We start from the raw sequence: 20567 nt of genomic DNA, 5'->3' as shown, positions 1-20567 counted from the left end.
AATGTTAGTATAAAATTTTGCACAACCTAACCTATCTCATAACTTGACATATTAATTCATAAAAATATCTAAATACGATAAAAGCACTGATATGTATATTAAAATCATAGACTAGAATTTACATATCAGTAAATAATATGCAATGTAAAAATGAGAGATGATTATCCATCTCTGACGATAATTCAAAGCGCAACTATACATTCGTGTAGTCCATGATTTTAATAACGACACGCCATCTAGAAATGTTTGTATGCACAGTAATTCTATCATTGCAAGTGTTGGTTGAACGACAGTGGTGTTAAGTAATTGTAAATATGTCATTAACGGAGGTTATATGTCATACGTAGCCTCAGATAACACTACATAACTTTGAAACTGTTTCATCCTATTGTATAATTAAACAATGTCGATAGTCGTCTGTCGATTTTGATTATTTCCTTATACCATGATGGGAATATTGTATGAGAAAAGGCCACTAAAACGGCCTAAATTAGGGCCGCCGGACGTCTATCCTCAAGAACCTAAACAGAAAGAAGATGAACTTACGTCCACAAATGTCAAACTGGGCTTTGCCACAATGCCCCAGATGTCAGAGGAATTTGGGACAGCAAGACATTGTAATGTCACTGCTGCCAAAGTTGGAGCATATTTCAATGCAATTTTGGCTAAGAAAGAAGAGCTCTCTACGATGCCAGACACTGCAAGGAAACGACAACAAATCAATCCAAAAGATAATTTTTGGCCAGTAACTGCTAGAACAAAAAATGGCATTGAGGCCTGGTTCAAAGATTTGTCTGGGTGTAAACCACTGATAGCTCTTGCTAAGAAAGCTCCTAACTTCAATAAGAAAGAAGAAATATTCATGATGCTTTGTGAGTATCAAGTACCAATGCTTAGAGCAGCTTGGTTCATTAAACTTAGCTCTGCTTATACAGTAGCAGTTTCAGAAGCCAAAATAAAAAAGAGGCAGTTGCCTGACCCAACTACAGGTAAATAAAGACCTTCTTCAATATTAATGAAATCAAAATATTTAATTAAAATATTTATCCTTTGTTTCTTCATTTAGAATGGACAGGAACACTTATTAAATTCTTGAAGGATCAGCTTTCAAAACTACAGGAATATTATTATATAAATAATAATACAACAAATAGTACTAATAGTAATGGTATTGCAAATAATTCTTGTAGTGGAAACAATACTGGAAATAACAATAATAATAACAACAATAACAATAATGTCAGTAATAATGTTAATAATAATAATAATGGAGTATCTAATAATCAGCCAGCTACACCAAATTCAAGTAACCAAGTAGCAACTGGAAATACTATGAACGAGGAACATAAATTAGCATTAAAACAATGGCATTATTGCATACAATTGGCAAAGTATATGTTTGAAGAAGGTTTATTAGATAGGCAAGAATTATTACAATGGATTTTAGAATTATTAGATAAAATTAAATCTTCCCCTTCAGAAAATGGTATTTTGAAACTTCTGTTGCCATTGGCATTGCAGTATTTAGAGGAATTCGTGCAATCTGAATTATTAGCCAGACGTCTGGCATATTTGTGTTGCCGCAAATTGGCACATATGTGTAGTAACGTAGAAACCAATGGCAATCCACAAAGTCCGTCCATAAATAAAAGTGATGTTAACAGTGGGAAAGACACTGCCATTGCTAATCAAGTTCAAAATCCATTAACTGCTGCCTTTAATGATTATTTGTCTTGTCCACATCACAGGGATGTGGTTTATAGTTTGTCAACAATAATACAGGTAAGATAGCATGTTATGTATTATTTAACATGTTCCATGGCCGAGAGTGAACTAAAAAAAATAATATTATTCTAAATCGCTAATAGGATGTTGGTGTTCTTTTTCTTACTTGAAGAATATAACAAAGATTGGTTTTGTTCTATCAAATGTTCACCTAACATGGAACATGCTGATCTAAAAATAATTAAAAAATAATATAAAAAAATATATTATAAATTTATATGATAAAATAATATAAAAGAATCTAAACTTATTTTTCTATCAGGTTATAACACTAGAATGCCCTACTGCATTAGTGTGGAATAGCGTTGGCGAAGGAAAAGCTCCATCTGTATTAAATGGTTCTCCTTTAGATTATTTACTATGTCCCCCTACAGCTTTACCATGTCCACCTGTGAGTGCAACTAATCCTACAATAAAACAACTGAAAATTGCTCAAAAAAATATTCGAGCAAGATCTCAAGCTGCTGAAGGAAAATGGTCATGTGATAAGTGGCAGCAAAGCAGTGCTGGAATAACAACAACTAAAGTACTGGCAGCCTTAGATGCTTTAGATCGGCATAGTTTTGATAGAATGGATTCTACTAATTCGTTAGATACTTTGTATGCTAAAATATTTACATCACCTCCAAAAGATAATACCAATGAACGAGATACAAAAACGGAATATAATCCGCAACAAGATTCTGCTGTAGTTGAAATTCTATGCGAATGGGCAGTGAGCGCTGAAAGGTGGGGAGAGCATAGAGCAATGGCAGTTGCGAAGCTGCTGGAAAAACGGCAAAGTGAAGTTACTGGAGAAACGAACGATAACGATGATAAAGACAGTATCTGTAGTAATGGAAATCCACCCGTGCTCCCAATTTTTCAATCATTACTTATGAAATTCTTGGACATGGATGCCCCGGTACTAGATAATACAACAACTCAGTCAAAAGTTCAGTTCACGAATTTGGTTCACTTATTTTCAGAATTAATTAGACATGATGTATTTTCACACGACGCATACATGTGTACACTCATCTCAAGAGGAGATCTCATACAAGGTAGGATAAGCTTTTTACAAATTTTTCCATCATCTATTACCGTAGATACATATTTTACTATTTTATTTTATTTAGGCCCTGTGGCTAGCAAACCTGGAACTCCGAGTAATCGAGAACAAATAGACGAAGACAGCTTGTTTACTGGGATAGATTTAAAACCAACAAAATTAGAAGTACCAGATCACGGACGAACGATGGATTATGATGATAGTAAAATTGATGATGATTTAGATAAATTATTACAACACATCAAAGAGGATCAACAAAATAGCATGGATGCACCTGACAGTCCTAAAGAAGATGCATTAGCTGGGCATGGAACTCAAGAAGGATTAGATTCAAAAATACCATCGAGTCACAGTAGACATTTATTATATACAACGCATTTCCCTTTACCACAAGTAAATTAATATTTGACTGAAACAATTTTATACAAAATTTAACATGTACTCTGTCATCTTTAAAGTGCTGTTGACATTAATTTTATAATAATATGTTTGTAGGATGAGACATGCAGTCAACATGACTGTAATCAACGACATGTATTACTGTATGGAGTAGGTCGCGTTAGAGACGACGCTAGACATATTGTTAAAAAAATGACGAAAGAAGTATGTAAATTATTCGGAAAAAAATTTAGCATTGACGTTGCAGAAGGCGGTAAAGTAAAGAAACATTCCCGAAGTGAATTCAACTTTGAAGCGATTACGCTAAAGTTTCAGAATCTCAGCTATTTCGATCAACACGTAGTGACGTGGCAATGCGCGACACAAGTTATAGAAATGTTGAATACATTTGCATTGGCTGGTTCGTCTTATTTGCCAGTCCAAGAACATGTAGCATTTCTATTTGATTTAATGGAATTAGCGTTAAATATATATGGCCTGATAGATGTTTGCATTCAAATACTAAAGGAATTACCAGAAGTTGAAACACAATTGGGAATTAGAAACAGTCAGCTTGTTAGAAGCTATACTACAAGTTTAAGTTTATATGTTGTGGGAGTATTAAGAAGGTATCATTGTTGTTTGTTATGTAAGTATTATTCATAACAAAATTCATTATTTTATAAAGTACTCAAATAATAGGAATGATAATTATATCTATCTTGGTTATTTTAGTATCTCCGGAACAAACAACAGCGGTATTCGATTTACTTTGTAAAGTTGTAAAGCATGTATCCAATCCTAGTGACTGTAGTTCTGCTGAACGATGTGTATTAGCGCATCTTTACGATTTATACTCGTCTTGTTCGTTGCTGAAAACGAAACCACATGGAGTTGAAGCATTTAGCAATGCTTATCCTAAAATCCGAACGGCTCTTTACAGCACGTTACAACCAACAACATCGAGTCATGTGTATAATTCACAATTTATGGTAGACGTTTTTACCAGTCCAAGACGCGGTGGAAAAATCGAACCACAATGGGCTAGACAGTTAAACGAGACACCGGCTAATCGTTACAGTTTTGTTTGCAACGCAATAGTTGCAGTTTGCAGTGAAACGGATAATGATAAATTAAATGACATTGCGATAACATGCGCGGAATTAACAGCTTGTTGCAATGCACTTAACGCCGAATGGCTCGGAGTCCTTATGGCACTTTGTTGTTCTTCAAATAGCTCCGCTTTTTATATTGACGTGTTAAATCAGGTTGATGTACAAGACCTAAGTATACATAACTCTTTGGCTGTATTCACGTCAATTTTAATTGGTAAATTTTTTAAATGATTTTAATGCATTATGTTATTTTAAAAAGTTGGTAGAGTACTAAAATAATATTTTCTATTTATAGCAAGACACTGCTTCTCATTGGAGGATTTTGTCGTGCATATAGCATTACCATCCTTAGTTAAAGCTTGTAATGAAGGTCGTGGAGACGCAGATATGGAAGCTGAAGCTGGAGCACGTTTAACGTGCCATTTGCTTCTACGGCTTTTCAAGACTGTCGAATGTCCCCAACCAGCGCTTTATTCCGTAAGCACAAGTCCTCACCCTTTACCGAATGGAAATTCCAGGGGTTACAGTATAAAATTAAGTTGTGATAGACACTTGCTGGCAGCTGCTCACAATAACATCAGGGTCGGTCCGGTTTTAGCTGTACTGAAAGCTATCTTAGTTGTCGCCGATGCAACTGCTGGTAAACAACCTCCAAAGAAACCAGATGTGCCGATAAATCATTCAAATAAAGCAGGAGGACCAGCTAGTGTTGGTGTTGGTGTTGGGGTAACTACAGGTGGACCAAGTGAATTGTCTATCAGTCATATCCTAGGTACCAGTGATATTCTAGGAGGTGGCGATGACTTGGGACTTGATCTAGCAATATCTTCATCTAGCAGCAGCGCTGGAATGACTACGGAAAATGTGAAAGGATTGTCAGACTTTGCACAACATGTCCTCAGACAAATCTGCAGCCAAGAGTGGGTTTTAGAAAGATGTTTACAAAACCCAGAAGAACTTTGTCATCCAGATATGTTACTCGATAACATGCTGACACCGCGTCAAGCTCAACGGTTACTTCATATGATCTGCTATCCGGAGACTTCTATAGACGCATTTATCGACCAGAAGACTCACATAACAAACATTTTGGAAAATCTGGAGCAATGGAGTTTAAGAATGTCATGGCTTGATCTGCAACTCATGTACAAACAATTTCCTCCAGGATCGAGCGATCTTTCACAGTGGTTGGACACCGTTGCCAAAGCTGCAATCGATGTATTTCAATTGAATACTATGTCAAGTAAGCCAGACAAACGATCTGGTTCGATATGGTTAGTTGCACCGCTTGTTTCAAAATTACCAAGCGCAGTGCAAGGTCGAGTCTTAAAAGTAGCGGGCCAGGTATTAGAATCCGGTAATTGGTCAAAAACAGCAACAGGTCGTGAGAGAAGTAGATCGAAATCGCCATCTTTGTTTAATCACCAACCGTTTCTCTCGTTAGTACTCACTTGCCTCAAAGGTCAGGACGATCAAAGAGAGGGCCTTCTGATGTCTCTGCATTCGCAGTTATCGCAGTTCTTGAACATTAGCAAAGAGGAGAAAAATTTTGTTACCGAAGATCCTAAGACGAGAGAGGTGTTACAAGATGCATTGCAATTGAGATTTAGTCTCGTCGGTGGAGTCTTTGATACCATACAAAGAAATACGACTGCTACCACAGACTGGGCTATCTTATTGGTTCAGCTGGTTAGCTATGGTGTTATAGATTTAAATAATAATTCTGGATTGTTTACTACTGTCATAGATATGTTAGCAACCCTAATACATTCTACTCTAGTTTCCGATTCGCAGTCCGAGAAGGATGAAAATAAAAAACATTATCAAAACTTAATGAAAAAGTTGAAAAAGGAACTCGGCGATAGAAATTCTCCCAGTATTCGATATGTCAGACAATTGTTACCACTGCCAAAATTAACGATGGAAGTAATTACGTGTGAGCCAGTTGGATGTTTGACAGACACAAAAGGAAATAAAATAGCTGGTTTTGATAGTATTGATAAAAAACAAGTAAGTTGAAGTACTTTATATTTGTACTATATAATACTACACTCTAATAACAAGCAAAAGAAAATGATATAAAAATATATGCATATTAAATTAGGGTTTACAAGTATGTGATTCCCAAAGGGTATCTGCATGGGAAGTATTAGAAGGTCATAAAAATCCAGCACCAATTTCTTGGGCTTGGTTTAGAGCAGTTCGATTGGAACGTAAGCCTCTTACGTACCAAAATGCTCATAAGCTTTTACGATATCATACACATAGTCAAATTAGACCTCCTAGCCATTACTTGGAGCCACCACCATTACCTCCGGAAGATTTAGAACCAGATAAAAAGGAATCAGAACCTGGCAAAGCTGATACACCAATGAGTATCGATTCTCCTGGAAGAGTAACAGGTAGTGTTGGCAGTAGTGGAGTTGGTAATGCTATTACCAATGGCAAAGGGAAAGCTATGAAGACACGAAAGCATAGAAAGAATAGAGGAGCTGCTACACCTACTACACCTGTTTCACAACAAATCCAGGTTCTTTTTTTTCCATTTGATTTTTTAAAATATTTGCTTTTCAATTTTTGATATATTTTATGTGTTAAATAGCAACCACCAAATCAACTACAACAAATGTCATTTGGAAATCAGCAAATACCCGTTAGTCAACAACCTGGAATGTTTACTGGTCAACCGCCGCAACATCAACAACCTTGGTACACCAATCAGCAAACTCACGCACCAGCTCAGCCATATGGATATGGACAACAATTACCACCAACTCCAGTTGGACCAAGATACGACAGACCAGGCATGAACAATCAATCAAAACAGGCGCTTTCTCACATGTTACGTTTACGGTTACCATCCAATCAATTAATAAGCTCTCAGCAACAAGCAAATGCCGCACCTGTCGCTGGGCCAGGAGCGTTCCAAGGAATGCAGAGACAACAATTCATCAGACAACAATTGAGAGCTCAACATGGAGCTCCAAATATCAATCCACAACAAGGAATGTTTGCTTCGCAACAGCAGCAACAACAACCGCAACAACAAGGAATTTACACTGGAATGCAACAGGGTAATTATATATTACAATTTATTATTTTATGTATAATAATTACTGTGGTAGTATAATATATGAAGATATTATAATTATATTTTTTAACAGGAATGAATCAAAATTATGCAGGATATGGGGGTCAACAAATGATGCCACAACAACAACAACAGCAGCAGCAACAACAGCAAGCGCCTCAACAAGCGCAGCAACAACAACAGTTGTTACAGCAGCAGCAGCAGCAACAAGGTTTAATGAATCAACAACAGAACATGATGTTTTCTAATCAACAGCAAATGATGGGACCTCAAAGGGCGCAAGAGTATATACCACAACAACGTATGCAACCTGGAGCTACGAGGCCACCGTACCTTCAGGTACCATTTAAAAGAAAAGTAGATAAAATGAATCTAATAAAAAAAGTATTTACTATAAAGAATCGAAAATTATTGTTGATATTCTTCAGGCTCCAAATGTTACAATGAATACAATGGGTCCAATGGGAGGTGGAGTTCAAAGTCAACCAGCACCACCATATCGGCAAACCAGTGGAAAACCTGGTACGGTTGGTGTAACGGGAGTAGGCACTACTAACGTCGGCTTACAACAAAATCAACAATTCCAACAGGTAAGGTTTACTGTGCTGTAAAAAGTTGTCCATATATCTGTATGTATAATCGTTTACATTATTAGCAACAGGCGATAAACCAACAACGTATGAGACAACAAATGCTTGCGATGCAGCAACAACAACAACAGGCACAGCAGCAACAGCAAGCACAGCAACAACAACAACAACAAGGTAATGCCGGTGGACAGCAGCCAACTCCACAATTAGTAACGCATTTACAACGGCACTTGAGTCAACCACCGCAACACTATCAGCATCAACCGCCGCCTTATTAGTAATTTAATCTGTATATAATTAATGAATATGTTGTATAATTAACATAGACTGTGTAAACTGGGTCAAAAGAATTACATAACTTAATTTGCAGTGTGAATGTATAAAGCGTGCCATTGCAGAGGCAATAAACAGAAAGAATTTCAGAAAAATCTTAAAAGCTATTTCTTTCGTTTTTACTTCTTTTTAACGTTAATATTGTGTATAATGTATGAAAAATAAGCAATTATAATTGTTTAAAAATGTTGTGTAATTTCTGTACTCTTAAACCAAATAAATTAAAATATAAATTTTCTTTTTGTAAGGCTAATAATAAATTAGATATAAATTATGTAAAACTAATGGTAATCTTAGCTACACGAAATACATATATATATATTTAAGGGATACATAATTTAAGTATAGATAACAGACAAACAATAGACAGCAAATAAACAATAAATTGAATAAAATTTAAATACTCGCTGGTAATATTAAAAAATTATTATATCAAGTATAATATCGTAAATATAAAAAAGAAAACAATTTCTAAAAAAAAGAAACCTTTCATAATAAAAAATTTACCTTATAATTGAGTTACTATAAATCAAATAAAAATTGTACACATACACATATAAATTTTCTTATCATATTTGTTACGAAATAAAAATTCTAAAATATAAAAATTGTTCATTTTATAAAAATATTGTAAACGTATATTTTTATATGTATTTTGAAATTACAAATATGTACGAAAATACAACTAATCTTATTTGTCATTTACCAAAATTGGTTAGGTCACCGTCATATAAAGTACTACAAATCGTTAAATCGTTTACATGACCGTGGGTTAGGTTACGGGGTTACGTATTGAATGTAATAAGTGTTTTAGTGTGATTTTATTTATAATTTTATATTTGCCTTAGTAACTAGTTATCTAATCTCGAAGGAAAAGAAATTACATCAAAAATCAAAATAGATATATAACAAAATATAATTTATACATATGACAAGAATAGAAAAGAAATGTACAACAATGAGTAATACAGAAGAACTTATGACTGATATTTATAACACTTTAGTACAAATAAGATATCCAAAAATTACAACAGCTTTAGCAAACAATATAGAAGTAACAATTCTTAATGGAGAGAATCGACTTTCATTATTATCTTGGCTCTTGGCTGAAAAGTTTCCCTTGATAGCTTCCAAATTACAAAAGTTAAAAGGCGCTGCTTTAGAAGGTTTTATAACTAAATAACATTAGAAGTTTGTAATTAAATAATATTTAATATATTCAATATAAAGGCATTATCTTTTTTTTGCAGAAGAGTTACTAAGATCTTATTCCGAAATTGGAATTTGTACTGACAAAAAATTATTTCTGGTTCGTGTCTTACACAATTTCTTTTTGTACTATTGGCAACAGAAAAATTTAAATTATTTTTTTGCAGGGAAATTGCCTGTTAAAAGAACAACTTCCAACTTTAAGATTATTATTGGACTTTATGAAATGTTTATTCCTTAAGTCTTTTGATACTGAATATGATGAAAAAGAATCCACTGATGATATATTAAACGTATGTAAATAAATACATCCAAAACATGTATGCATATAATTTGTATATTTACAGATGTATTTTATATTAGGTCTATATCAATGAAGATTCAAATACGTTTACATGTAATGTTGAACCAAAGTTAAATTATTCTGAATCTATGCAGTATTTTGAAAATTTGCAAAAGTATCTAAATGAACATCAAGAATTATCATCAACTTTTGAATTTAAAAAAGAAGAACATGTAGTGGAACAGGTTTCAAAAGTAATTTCATTAAAAAATTTATATAAAGTGATCTGTAACTATTGCTACAACTGCAAAAAGAATGTTTCCTCATCAAAAAGTATCATTTTGAATGTGAGCTAGACATGAAAAAACTGTCTTAATTTTTCAGTTCATTTGTCATATAGAATCATTCCTTTGTTGGTGTAGTAGATGTTTTATAATACTCTATGTCTTTTGTCTTGAAATAATATATAAAATTATATGAAATACAGGATGAAAAAAAGAAAACTAATGAAAATGATCGAGATTCGTTATTTAATGAGGAAAAAAAGAATTTTATAGAAGCATATTCATCCATTGATTCATGGTCACCATTTAACGCAAAAAGTATAAAGAATAAATCATACTCCATGGACGCTGATATTAACGACATATATTCAAAATTTTCTTCTTTAACACAGGTTTTGTACTTTTATAGACCTTCTTATATTTAATACAATTAATATCAATTTATACAAATGCTATTTAATATTTAGTTTCTACAAGCAAAGGAAGAAATATTGAATGCCAATATACCAAAAGAAATAGGGAAATTAAATACTCCATTGAATGAAACTGTTGAAAATATTGTTATACATACTGAAGAAGCTAAGAATGGATATGTGGATACTTATTGATTTGTAATATTAATTTTCTTTTAAGTGGTTTTTAAAATATCAATCTTTAAATTTATATTTTTGTACTCTTATAAAAATAAAAGCACTTATGGGTATTAAAAAGATACTAATTTAATTAAAAATGTTTTATAGGTTTATTAGAAATACATGATAGTGACTTTATGATCTAGGTCGTTCTTTCTTTTCTTTGTAGAGTGCAAGTAGCGAAACATTGGCAACTTTCACTACTTTAAATCGAACTCCTGGAATGTCACCTACAGCATGACCTTTACGACCAAAACCTGCGACCAAAACTTCGTCGTTTTCCTCGATATTGTTCAAACAACCATCCCTAGGTACAAAAGCAGTAATTTTCTTGCCGTTTTTGATAAGTTGTACTCTCACACATTTACGAATAGCAGAGTTCGGCTGTTTGGCTTCTACACCACTAAAAACATACAAACACTTAATTAAAATTTGATGCAGAAATTCATTTTAATTCAAAGAGATTACTATAAATATGATATAGTAAGAGATTCAATAATGTAAATATACATACACTTTTTCTAAAACAATACCCTTAGCATGAGAAGCACCACCGAATGGATTGGCCTTCCATCTCGTTCCCAAGTGAGCTTTCTTGTAGTCTTTATCATTCCATCGTTGATCCCGTCTGTGGTTTACATGCTTACGTGCGGTACGAAGACCACGAGGTTTACCTGTACCAAAACGTTAGATCATTAATACATTTCATTTTCATTTTGTTATTTCAGAATTTTCTATTAAATATTTAACGAAATTATAATTGAAAAAAATTGAACAATCGATGAGAACAACACATATTTAATAATATAAGCTTTACATTTTTAAAAACGATATAATTTTAACATCGATTACTTACCCATCTTGCTCGTTGCTCTATACAACCGGAAGAGCTCTATCTTCCATTAACGGAAATGCATATGAACTTCAATTTTACCGTCACATTTAAATCAAAAATACGTTTGTTGCAATAAATATAGCAATAGATCAATAAATATAAATGTTAAAAAATAAGACTATTTTTTAGTATTTTATAAAAATCTTATAAGTATGTTAGGAACGAGCGGACTTATCTAAATATTTCTTTTAATTATTATAATACGAAAAATACATTTTACACGTAATCTGAAAAAAATATACGATAAATATATATGCCTGAAGTACTTTTCTAATTTTTAAAGTTAATAATGTATATTTTCTCTCTTATATATATGCACATTGCAGTTGTCACATGAAATTATGAAATTTAATAAAATGCGTATAAAAATTAGAAGTATGAGCACTTCTAATTGCATCATAATAGGGTTTGTCATTTTTGGAGGATTTGTGAACATACATACAAAATAAGATTGGGAAAAATGCATAAGACATTATATTTTATTATAAAATCAAGTAAAAGATTTTATTATTTTAATATCTAATAAGCATATTTGCAGCTAAATTTATTTACATTATATATTTACAATTATGTGACAAAATAAGATTTGTGCACTTAATTAAATAAGATAATATAATTGAATATTAGAACATAAGGTATTTTATTCAGTTAAGGTAAGATATTGAACTAAGCAATCAATAAAAAAAGTAATAAATAAATAAGAAAATAAATAAAACTTGAGTGTCAGAATGTAAAATCCAGTTGCCTCTTTGTAAAATGTTCTTAATATGAAACATGTCGTACACACAAATTGCACTTCCAGAAAATTGAGCTTTGCATTATTGATGATGGTGATATTCATTCCACTAGTCTGTTTGAAAAAAGAAGAGATTTAATAATATATAATTGTATGGATGAAATTACAAAAATATAATTTATATATACCTTGGTTTCTTTAGAAATTCATCGTTCTCTGCTTTTTCATCTTCTTTTGACTGATCCATAAATAATGTACGATTCAACTAAAGATAATAATGATAGATTTATGAAATAATTTTAAATGATTATTATTATTAGAAAGAATAACAAGCTTACATTTTTTTTATCTCTATTTTGACATTGGTCTTCCACACATTTACAATTACTGCCACATATAATTTTGTTTTTACGACAACGACAAATTCGTGTAGCACAACTCGTTTTACAATTACATTTTGCATCGCCATCTGATGTCCGTTTCAATGAATTACGGTCAAGTGATGAAGATTTTGTTGTATCCTGAAAATAAAAATTATATTATTTAGAATTAATAATATAAAGAATATTGTTTTAAATATCAAAGGTAATAAATTCTTAATTTCAATGAATTACCAAAAGACTCCGTATACGATTATAAAGTGGTGTTCGTGTCCAATCTGGATCTTTTTCAACATCGTCTTCAATGGTACTATCATCTGTTTCGGAATGAATATCTTCAACCTGTACGTCTTTAATAGCTTTGGGTTTCACATTTTCCTTGTTCTGAATTTTACGTGGGAGCTGAAAAATTTACAAAACAATTTATAATATTTTAGTGGAGAATTAATTTTATCAATAATAAAATTAAGAGCGTATATTAACTGTGTGTTCTAGTTCTTCGCATTTTTGTTTGTAAAATTCCAATTTTTCTTTTAGTTTACTATTATCCTCACTTTCGTATTCTTTAATATTATGTGTATCATTTAATGCAAGTTGTTTTGACATACGCCTTTCTTTCTCTTTGACCCGGTATTCATTCAACCGTGCTTGCAACAGTTCATACTTTCCCTAAAATTACGTTTATTGTTAGAAACATAATAATTTTAAATTAGATTGTTGATATTGAACTTAAAAGAGTCTTGTTTAATTTATGTAAACTTTTAAATAGTCTATAATTTTCAAATATACAAACCTGAAGCTCATTGTATTCGTATTCCTTTACACATTGCTTTCTTCTACTCTCTGTAACATGTTTAAATAATAGTTCAAGAGCAATTTTTGCTCCTTCCATTGTATGTACTTTTTGCCATCTTGTATGTGCTCTACTTTCTAAATAAATACACATGTATACAATTAATAGTTGAACAAGGGAACTTACTACATTAACACGTATATCGTACATCTAGCGAATGGAACATTTACCTTGATCAGATTCAACTATTTTTTGCTGGAGATCGGTAATTTGCGTATTACGTAAATCTAGAAATTCAGTAAGTTCAGCAATTTTGGTCCCATTTACATCATCATCGTTTTGAAATTTTTCTAACATGCAAGCCAATGATGCTCTATCTTGCATTAATTTTTCGAGAGAATATTCTGCATCAATGGTGCTCACCGATATTTCTATTTCCTGAGTTAACCAATTTTGAATTTTATCAGTATTAGTATTCATCTTTTCTTTTCTCACTCTCTTTTGCAAATCTAAAGCTTCCTAAAGATAAAGTAAAAGACAAAATTATTGTTCAATTAAAGCATTAGAAACAAAAATCTTAATTCATTACCTTCAGTCTTTTATTAACAGCAAAAGCTTCTTCCATCTTTCTTTTGAAAACAGTTTCTTGTTTACTATGCCACAATTTTAAACGTGTCACCTCGTTCATTTGCTTTCTATTTTGATTTTTTAAACGGTTCAGTTCTTTTTCCTTTGATTCCTTCCATTTTGTAAATCTATCAGATTCATTGCGCATTTGTCTAATTAATTTTATTCTTGTTTGCTTTAACACGTGCATTTCGTTTGATAAATTTCTTATTTGTTGATCTTGCTTTTCCTTCGTTTTAACTATCCTATCTTGCTCTGATATCTTTCGCCTTAATTCTGTTATTTTTTTCTCTAATTCCTGTACCTTTTTACGTCTATTTTCTGCCAATCTGTAAAACAAACAAAATAAGTTAAAAAACTTGAAGAAATAACACTAAGTTAATGATTGCTGTAAATGAAGAAAATTAAAAAAATAATAATTTTTGTATTTAATTAAACTTCTTACTTTGACTTAGCATTATTTGCTTGTACGTTCTGTAGAGCTTGCAGAAGTTCTTCCTTTTCTATCTGAAGTGTTTTTATCTCTTGCTCCATTTCCTGTATTTCTTTGGAATAATCAATTGTTAGAGATGAGCTTTTTAAAAGCTGATGTATAAGACTCTCCTTAATAGCAAGTTCTTTGTTGATATTTTGAACTTCGTCATTCCTTTTAGCTTGGAGCAAAGTATGTTCTTCCTGTTTTTCATGAAAATCATCTAAACTATCTGGGGAACATACTTCATCCATACACGTCTGTTCTGGGTCGTCTTCAGAGTTTATTGTAAATGTGTTTGCATTATCAGACGATATTTTTATGAGTTCTTCGGATGTTTTCTTTTGATCGTTTTGAATATCTATTTATCATAAATAAGGAAATATTTTCAGAAACTGTATATCAATAACTTTTCCTTACGTTACTTACCAAGAATTTTTAAATACAAAGCTTCCAGTCTTGAACGATGTTCATTATGTTTATTAGGATCTTTATCAAAATCATCTAAAAGTTTTTTAGATTCTTCTAATATCTTTATCATGTCAGTCTGAATTTTTTCTCTAGCTTGCTCAGCTAGTTCTGCCCTTTCATACATAACTACAGCCTCAATTAAATTACTATTTAACTTTTCCGTTAAATCCCTTATTTTTTTTTGTAAACATTGGTTTTTTGTGTGGAGTTCTTGATGTTCCAATGGACATGAGACCTTAATTTCATTGTCTACCAAAGCAAGTTTTAATTCTTGTACTAGTTTATTTAGACGATTTATTTCTGCAATTTGTGGATCTTGATTAACTACAGGTTTATTTTTTATTTTACATGCTCTGTCTGCATATCTTAATGTGCTTAGAGTTTCATCCAAGTTATAATCTGAAAGTATTTTATATAAAAGATAAGTTATTTTGAACATTAGTATTAAATACAAATATTTTAAATTTTATGACAATAATAACCTGCAGGACTAACGCATGCTATCATTAATGTTATGGAATTTCCACCAAGAGAATCTTGCAATAATCTTGTGAGTTTACTGTCTCTATAACCAACATATGCTGCAGGGCCACCCTCTCCTAATTGAGATATAACATTACCCAATGCTAACAAACCTCTATTTATATTAACTCCTTCTTTAAATCTTTCACCAGTTGCTTGTGTCTTTTTACTACGTTCAGATCCAGCTAAATCTACCAAATGAAACTTTGCAGTTGTTGCTGTATTGCTAGATTATATTAAAGTAGAAAAGAACAAAATATTTAAATATATTATAAATAAATCTTATTTTGTAATTTCTAGATATATTGCTTACAGGTCATTTTTTTTATGTTGATATACACATAAAGTGTATATTGCATGGCTTCTGCTACTTTGTGCGTTCATTGCAGTAGCACCTGTAGCACGTCCTAAAGATCCTTGTGTCAAGCAGTTTAATGCTTCTGTTGCAGTTTTAACTTCTTTTGCTACAAGTCCAGCAATCTTTATATTTTTACCATCATCTCTGATTTCAACAATAGACTGATTTCTTTGTTTATCAGTTAATAAATCATATAACTGTTCTTGATAAAGTTCCATAAACGAAACTGTAACTTTAAAACTCCAATCTTCCTTTGATGAAATTATATCAAATATATCATTCACCGATCTGGGTATAATGCCCATGTCTTCTTCTTCAATGTAATTTGTACCCATTGAATGAGTTTTACCACTTCCTGTTTGACCATAAGCCAATATAGTGACATTATAGCCTGCAAAGAAGGTATATAAATATACTACTACATTAATTGCAAAAATAAAATACAATTACAGTATTTTGCAGAATTATGTTTTAATATAATTTTACCTTGAAAAATATTTTCTACCATATTTTTAACAGCTGTATTATAGAATTCCTCTTGAGTAACATTAGGAGAAAATACGTAATTAAATGTAAAAGCTTTGGCTGTATTACATACAACAATCTGAGGTTCACCAGGAACAACATCTAAGCATGTTTGACATCCTCTTTCATGTTCACTCTTTATTAATGGACGAATGCGAACAGCAACTTTAACTGCATCTTCAGTCATCTGCAATAAAATGTTTATCTTTTAATATATACGTTTGTTTTAGAAAACTTATTAACTTTGGTCATTCTATTGATGCATGATGTCCTCATGAATTTTGAGAAGACCTTTTTTAATTACTTTATTGTAATGTTTATATATTATATGTGTTTTAGATGCATATATGCTATTAGTTTTGCAAGTATAGGAAGTAGGAAAGACATATATGCAGTTCAACCAATACTATACGATAATGCTCATAGTATAGTGTAAACAAAGTTACATTTGTCTAAGATTGATCTAAAAGTCATTGAAGAATCCTTTTCTCTAGATCTAACGTTAAACATTAAAGCATATTTACGCCAGTATAAATAAATAAGATAATATACTAATTATACTAATTGTATAATACTATACTAATTGCATTGATAAGAAATAAATTTCACTGTTCGGAATATTTTAACTCTGGAAAATGCGTAATCCTGTTGAGACCTATGTTTCATAATTTTTGGAAGTCCACAATCCTATTAAAACGCACGTTTTGTAACTATTATTCTTTACTACCATATAAGCTTTACCAAAATATTCTAACAAATACTTATATCATTTCACTTAGAACATATTCATTTGTAACGATTACCTGATTTACCCCATAAATTTTAAACAAGACTTTGTTAAAGATAATCATAATTAATTACCTTTGAATCGTTCACCGTAAAGCAGTGATGTCTTTATATAAATTATACCTTATTATACAGTAGCAATAATAACAGAAATTATTTTTTAATCACGGTGGAATAAATATGCTGAATCAGTTAATTTTAAACTTGAACACAGACTGCTTGAAATCGAATCAACCGTTGACCGTTACCGATGAATTTGAAATTATGCGGTTTCGAATAAAGTATCCGATTCGCATGTAAGTTTCTTCGACTATAGTTTAATACTTCTAATTGGTCGACGAAATTTAGAAACCCTGTTAAAGTTAAGTATGGATAGATTTTTATTAATATGATGAAAGTTAAGTGAATGTGTGTCAAAAGCATAAATTAAGAACACAAAAATAATTTCTTTTTTCGTTAAAACGTATTTTCTTATCCTTAGCATACCTAATTCTCATGCATGGAAATGCATACTTGTGATACTGGCATTAAAGTTTTCAGTGTAAAATTTTCACGTATGTATTTAATAACATAATCATTACATGTTAAGCAATAAATAAAACGATTGCAGTTACCTGTAAGTATACTTTTATGCCGTTCTATAATTATGACATATATATACAATACATATATTACAATATATATATACCTGATATATAATTAACATATGTGCCTACTTGACAAAATTACGGCAGATTACAAACTCATACGTCAACTACTATAATATTTGATTTGTGATAAACTCTCGTACAAATTAAAATAATTTATAGCTATATATTTACAGTATAAAGGGGCGCGACCTTAATCATACAATTGGAAAACGACTACATTCAAAAATTGCTGATTGTTTATTTTTAAACCTATGAGAAAACTTGACATAAGTGATTTTTATAAAAAGTGAATAAAAGTGTGAATTATTATAAGAATTAATGATAGGAGTGAATAATATCTGACTATAATATTATGTGACAAATTTTTTTTATAAAATCAATGTAGGGTTGACGATATTTTTCTACTGTTTTTGGATGGCCTACAATATGGCTCTTAGGTCATTTTTACATATAGGTGATAGTACATATAAATGGTAAGATAATTTTTTATATCTCAAATTTTTATATTCATCAATAATTTCATATCACTTACTTATAGTTATATATTCTTTTTTCAGTGTTTTTACTACAATAAAGTTTAAACCTAAATTATATGTAGTTGAAGGATATAAACAAATTAGAAATTTTCATAAGTTCAGAGGTAAAACAAAACTATCACAATCATCAAATTCACTACCAGAAGAGTTCCTTAAAAAGCAATCAGGATATTTTCCTAATTTATGGAAACCATTTACCTTTACTATCATAGTAAGCGATTGTTAAGATATTAAATTTTATTTCAATTTATACTAAGTTAATTTAAACATAATCCATTGTTTTAGTATTATAAGTTTTCTTGTGTTTAATTCAGTTTAGTGCAACAACATTTATTGCGGCTGCCATTTGGGAATATGAACGTGTCAGAGATAAAACCTATAGGATAATTAGAAGTTACAAACAATGGGGAATACATGTTTGTATATTGAGATTCATATATAGATTTATTAAAATATTTTATTGCTACATATTACTTTATTTAGCGAACAGGATGGAGACATACAATGGAGAATTGGTGGAAAAACTTATCAGAAGGAGAAAGAATATTTATTCCTATATGTTTCTTAAATGTGTTGGTATTTTTGTCATGGCATATACCAGCATTTCGATTGACAATGTATCGATATTTTTCATGCACTCCTACTACTAGTGAGTAATACATATCTTTAAAAATATTTATTATAATATGGGTATATATAAGAGTATTAAATTCTATACTATTAATCAAGGTAGATGTTGGCCAATGTTGTTTGTAACATTTTCGCATTGTTCCCTTCTTCATTTAATTGTCAACATGTATGTATTATATGGTTTCTCTAAAATTGCTGTGACTCAACTGGGTAGAGAACAATTTTTGGCACTTTATTTAATTAGTGGAGTAGTATCTAGTTTTTCAAGTTATTTATATAAAGCTGTCGCTGGAATAAGAGATCCTTCCTTGGGAGCTGTGAGTATTGATTAAAATTTAATATAAATATGATTTTAAATGTAACAATATTCATACTAATAATTGCAACATAGTCAGGAGCAATAATGGGTATCTTTGGATTTGTATGTACTCAGTTTCCAAATGCATACCTATCTATTATTTTTCTTCCAATGTTCACATTTACAGCGAGTATGGTATGTATAATTTCATTTTAACTGCATAAAGTTTGAGTTTTATATGTGAATTAGTTTATATATCTTTTTACTAAAAATATCTATGTGGTCAGGCCATGAAAGCTATAATGGGTTTGGATACTTTGGGATGCCTTTTGCGTTGGCAACGTTTTGATCATGCAGCACATTTGGGTGGAGCATTATTTGGAATGTAAGCCCTTGTACAAAATTTATAAAAATTTATATATTTTCTTATATTCTTATATATTCTTTATTATAGATTTTGGCAAATGTGGGGTAGTGCCAATATATGGCAAAAACGTGAACCAGTATTAGTAATTTGGCATCAAGTCCGTGAACCACCTAGATCTAATTAATACCTCCTTGTTATAAAATTGATACTAATACATATTATATATTTGTAATATTATGAAAAATTTTGAAAGTTATAAGAAGTGGAATTATACAAGAAAGAAAATGTATTTATTTTGTTCTTTATAATTTATGATAAAATTATTAAAAATTTTATAGTAAGGAAGAAGATACACAATTTGGGGTACACGGGCTTGGAATGGTCTGGCAAAATTCAGGTGGAGCAGGTGAGATCTCGATACGTGTATTACTCAAGATTCCGAGAGTCATTTCGAATCGATTCGGTAATAATTAATCAGGAACGATACTATCCTTTCCTAATAAGTAAATCTTGATTTCTTGAACAGATTGCATCTGAGTTCATGCTTACATACAGGGTGTTCCGTTTAAGTGAGAACAGTGGGATACCTCATAAGGGATTGAAGTTATTAAAAAAATGTTTTAACAAAAGTTTGTTTGGTTCGAAAGGGGACGTCATATGGTACAAATTATTTTCTTACGGGTCGAGTAGTGAGAAGATTTTAAGATCATCATTTTTCTAAATAGGGTCATATATTTTTTAATAGGGAATCACCCGATCTCACCTGAATT

The 20567-nt window shown here is 31.2% G+C and overlaps 5 protein-coding genes across 10 annotated transcripts; 3 read left to right on the top strand and 2 right to left on the bottom strand.

Moving 5' to 3' along the window:
* The first annotated feature begins 267 nt into the window (after window positions 1-267).
* On the top strand, window positions 268-8464 carry LOC117231906 (mediator of RNA polymerase II transcription subunit 12). 3 transcript variants are annotated; one of them, XM_033490844.1, is made up of 12 exons: window positions 268-989; window positions 1067-1782; window positions 2048-2828; window positions 2904-3229; window positions 3332-3863; window positions 3950-4543; window positions 4625-6339; window positions 6434-6859; window positions 6935-7403; window positions 7494-7759; window positions 7849-8010; window positions 8076-8348. In XM_033490844.1, the coding sequence occupies exons 1-12, from the start codon at window positions 446-448 to the stop codon at window positions 8286-8288; spliced, it is 6744 nt and encodes a 2247-aa protein (XP_033346735.1). In that variant the 5' UTR covers window positions 268-445; the 3' UTR covers window positions 8289-8348. The 3 variants fall into 3 exon arrangements, with proteins under 3 accessions (XP_033346735.1, XP_033346734.1, XP_033346736.1); XM_033490843.1 differs by having other exon boundaries at window positions 446-989; window positions 6932-7403; window positions 8076-8464; XM_033490845.1 differs by having other exon boundaries at window positions 446-989; window positions 6932-7403; window positions 8082-8288.
* A 555-nt stretch (window positions 8465-9019) lies between these two features.
* LOC117231887 lies at window positions 9020-11007 on the top strand. The gene is made up of 6 exons (XM_033490761.1): window positions 9020-9509; window positions 9594-9652; window positions 9720-9845; window positions 9916-10089; window positions 10323-10511; window positions 10587-11007. Exons 1-6 carry the CDS (start codon window positions 9272-9274, stop codon window positions 10725-10727), a joined length of 927 nt encoding a protein of 308 aa, XP_033346652.1. The 5' UTR covers window positions 9020-9271; the 3' UTR covers window positions 10728-11007.
* LOC117231888 (40S ribosomal protein S23) lies at window positions 10838-11724 on the bottom strand. Its single transcript, XM_033490762.1, has 3 exons — window positions 11608-11724; window positions 11266-11425; window positions 10838-11154 (listed from the first exon to the last, which is right to left on the bottom strand). Exons 1-3 carry the CDS (start codon window positions 11609-11611, stop codon window positions 10887-10889), a joined length of 432 nt encoding a protein of 143 aa, XP_033346653.1. The 5' UTR covers window positions 11612-11724; the 3' UTR covers window positions 10838-10886.
* A 538-nt stretch (window positions 11725-12262) lies between these two features.
* Window positions 12263-17548, bottom strand: LOC117231881 (chromosome-associated kinesin KIF4). 2 transcript variants are annotated; one of them, XM_033490752.1, is made up of 14 exons: window positions 17392-17548; window positions 16492-16717; window positions 15961-16396; window positions 15608-15873; window positions 15084-15524; window positions 14628-15015; window positions 14145-14511; window positions 13786-14074; window positions 13556-13692; window positions 13246-13431; window positions 12997-13164; window positions 12721-12903; window positions 12571-12647; window positions 12263-12496 (listed from the first exon to the last, which is right to left on the bottom strand). In XM_033490752.1, the coding sequence occupies exons 2-14, from the start codon at window positions 16715-16717 to the stop codon at window positions 12484-12486; spliced, it is 3177 nt and encodes a 1058-aa protein (XP_033346643.1). In that variant the 5' UTR covers window positions 17392-17548; the 3' UTR covers window positions 12263-12483. The 2 variants fall into 2 exon arrangements, with proteins under 2 accessions (XP_033346643.1, XP_033346644.1); XM_033490753.1 differs by lacking the exon at window positions 17392-17548 and adding an exon at window positions 17334-17354.
* A 243-nt stretch (window positions 17549-17791) lies between these two features.
* Window positions 17792-20086, top strand: LOC117231882 (presenilins-associated rhomboid-like protein, mitochondrial). Of its 3 annotated transcripts, XM_033490756.1 has the most exons (10): window positions 17792-17925; window positions 18140-18252; window positions 18352-18439; window positions 18524-18713; window positions 18817-18918; window positions 18986-19151; window positions 19232-19449; window positions 19524-19625; window positions 19718-19815; window positions 19885-20086. In XM_033490756.1, the coding sequence occupies exons 3-10, from the start codon at window positions 18381-18383 to the stop codon at window positions 19979-19981; spliced, it is 1032 nt and encodes a 343-aa protein (XP_033346647.1). In that variant the 5' UTR covers window positions 17792-17925; window positions 18140-18252; window positions 18352-18380; the 3' UTR covers window positions 19982-20086. The 3 variants fall into 3 exon arrangements, with proteins under 3 accessions (XP_033346647.1, XP_033346646.1, XP_033346645.1); XM_033490755.1 differs by having other exon boundaries at window positions 18140-18439; XM_033490754.1 differs by lacking the exon at window positions 18140-18252 and having other exon boundaries at window positions 17801-17870.
* The last annotated feature ends 481 nt before the right edge of the window (window positions 20087-20567 follow it).

Source organism: Bombus vosnesenskii, unplaced genomic scaffold (assembly GCF_011952255.1).
Source record: "Bombus vosnesenskii isolate JDL3184/JDL3185 unplaced genomic scaffold, Bvos_JDL3184-5_v1.1 scf7180000013275, whole genome shotgun sequence".
Lineage (NCBI taxonomy): Eukaryota > Metazoa > Arthropoda > Insecta > Hymenoptera > Apidae > Bombus > Bombus vosnesenskii.
This window is presented reverse-complemented; position numbering and strand designations above follow the sequence as displayed.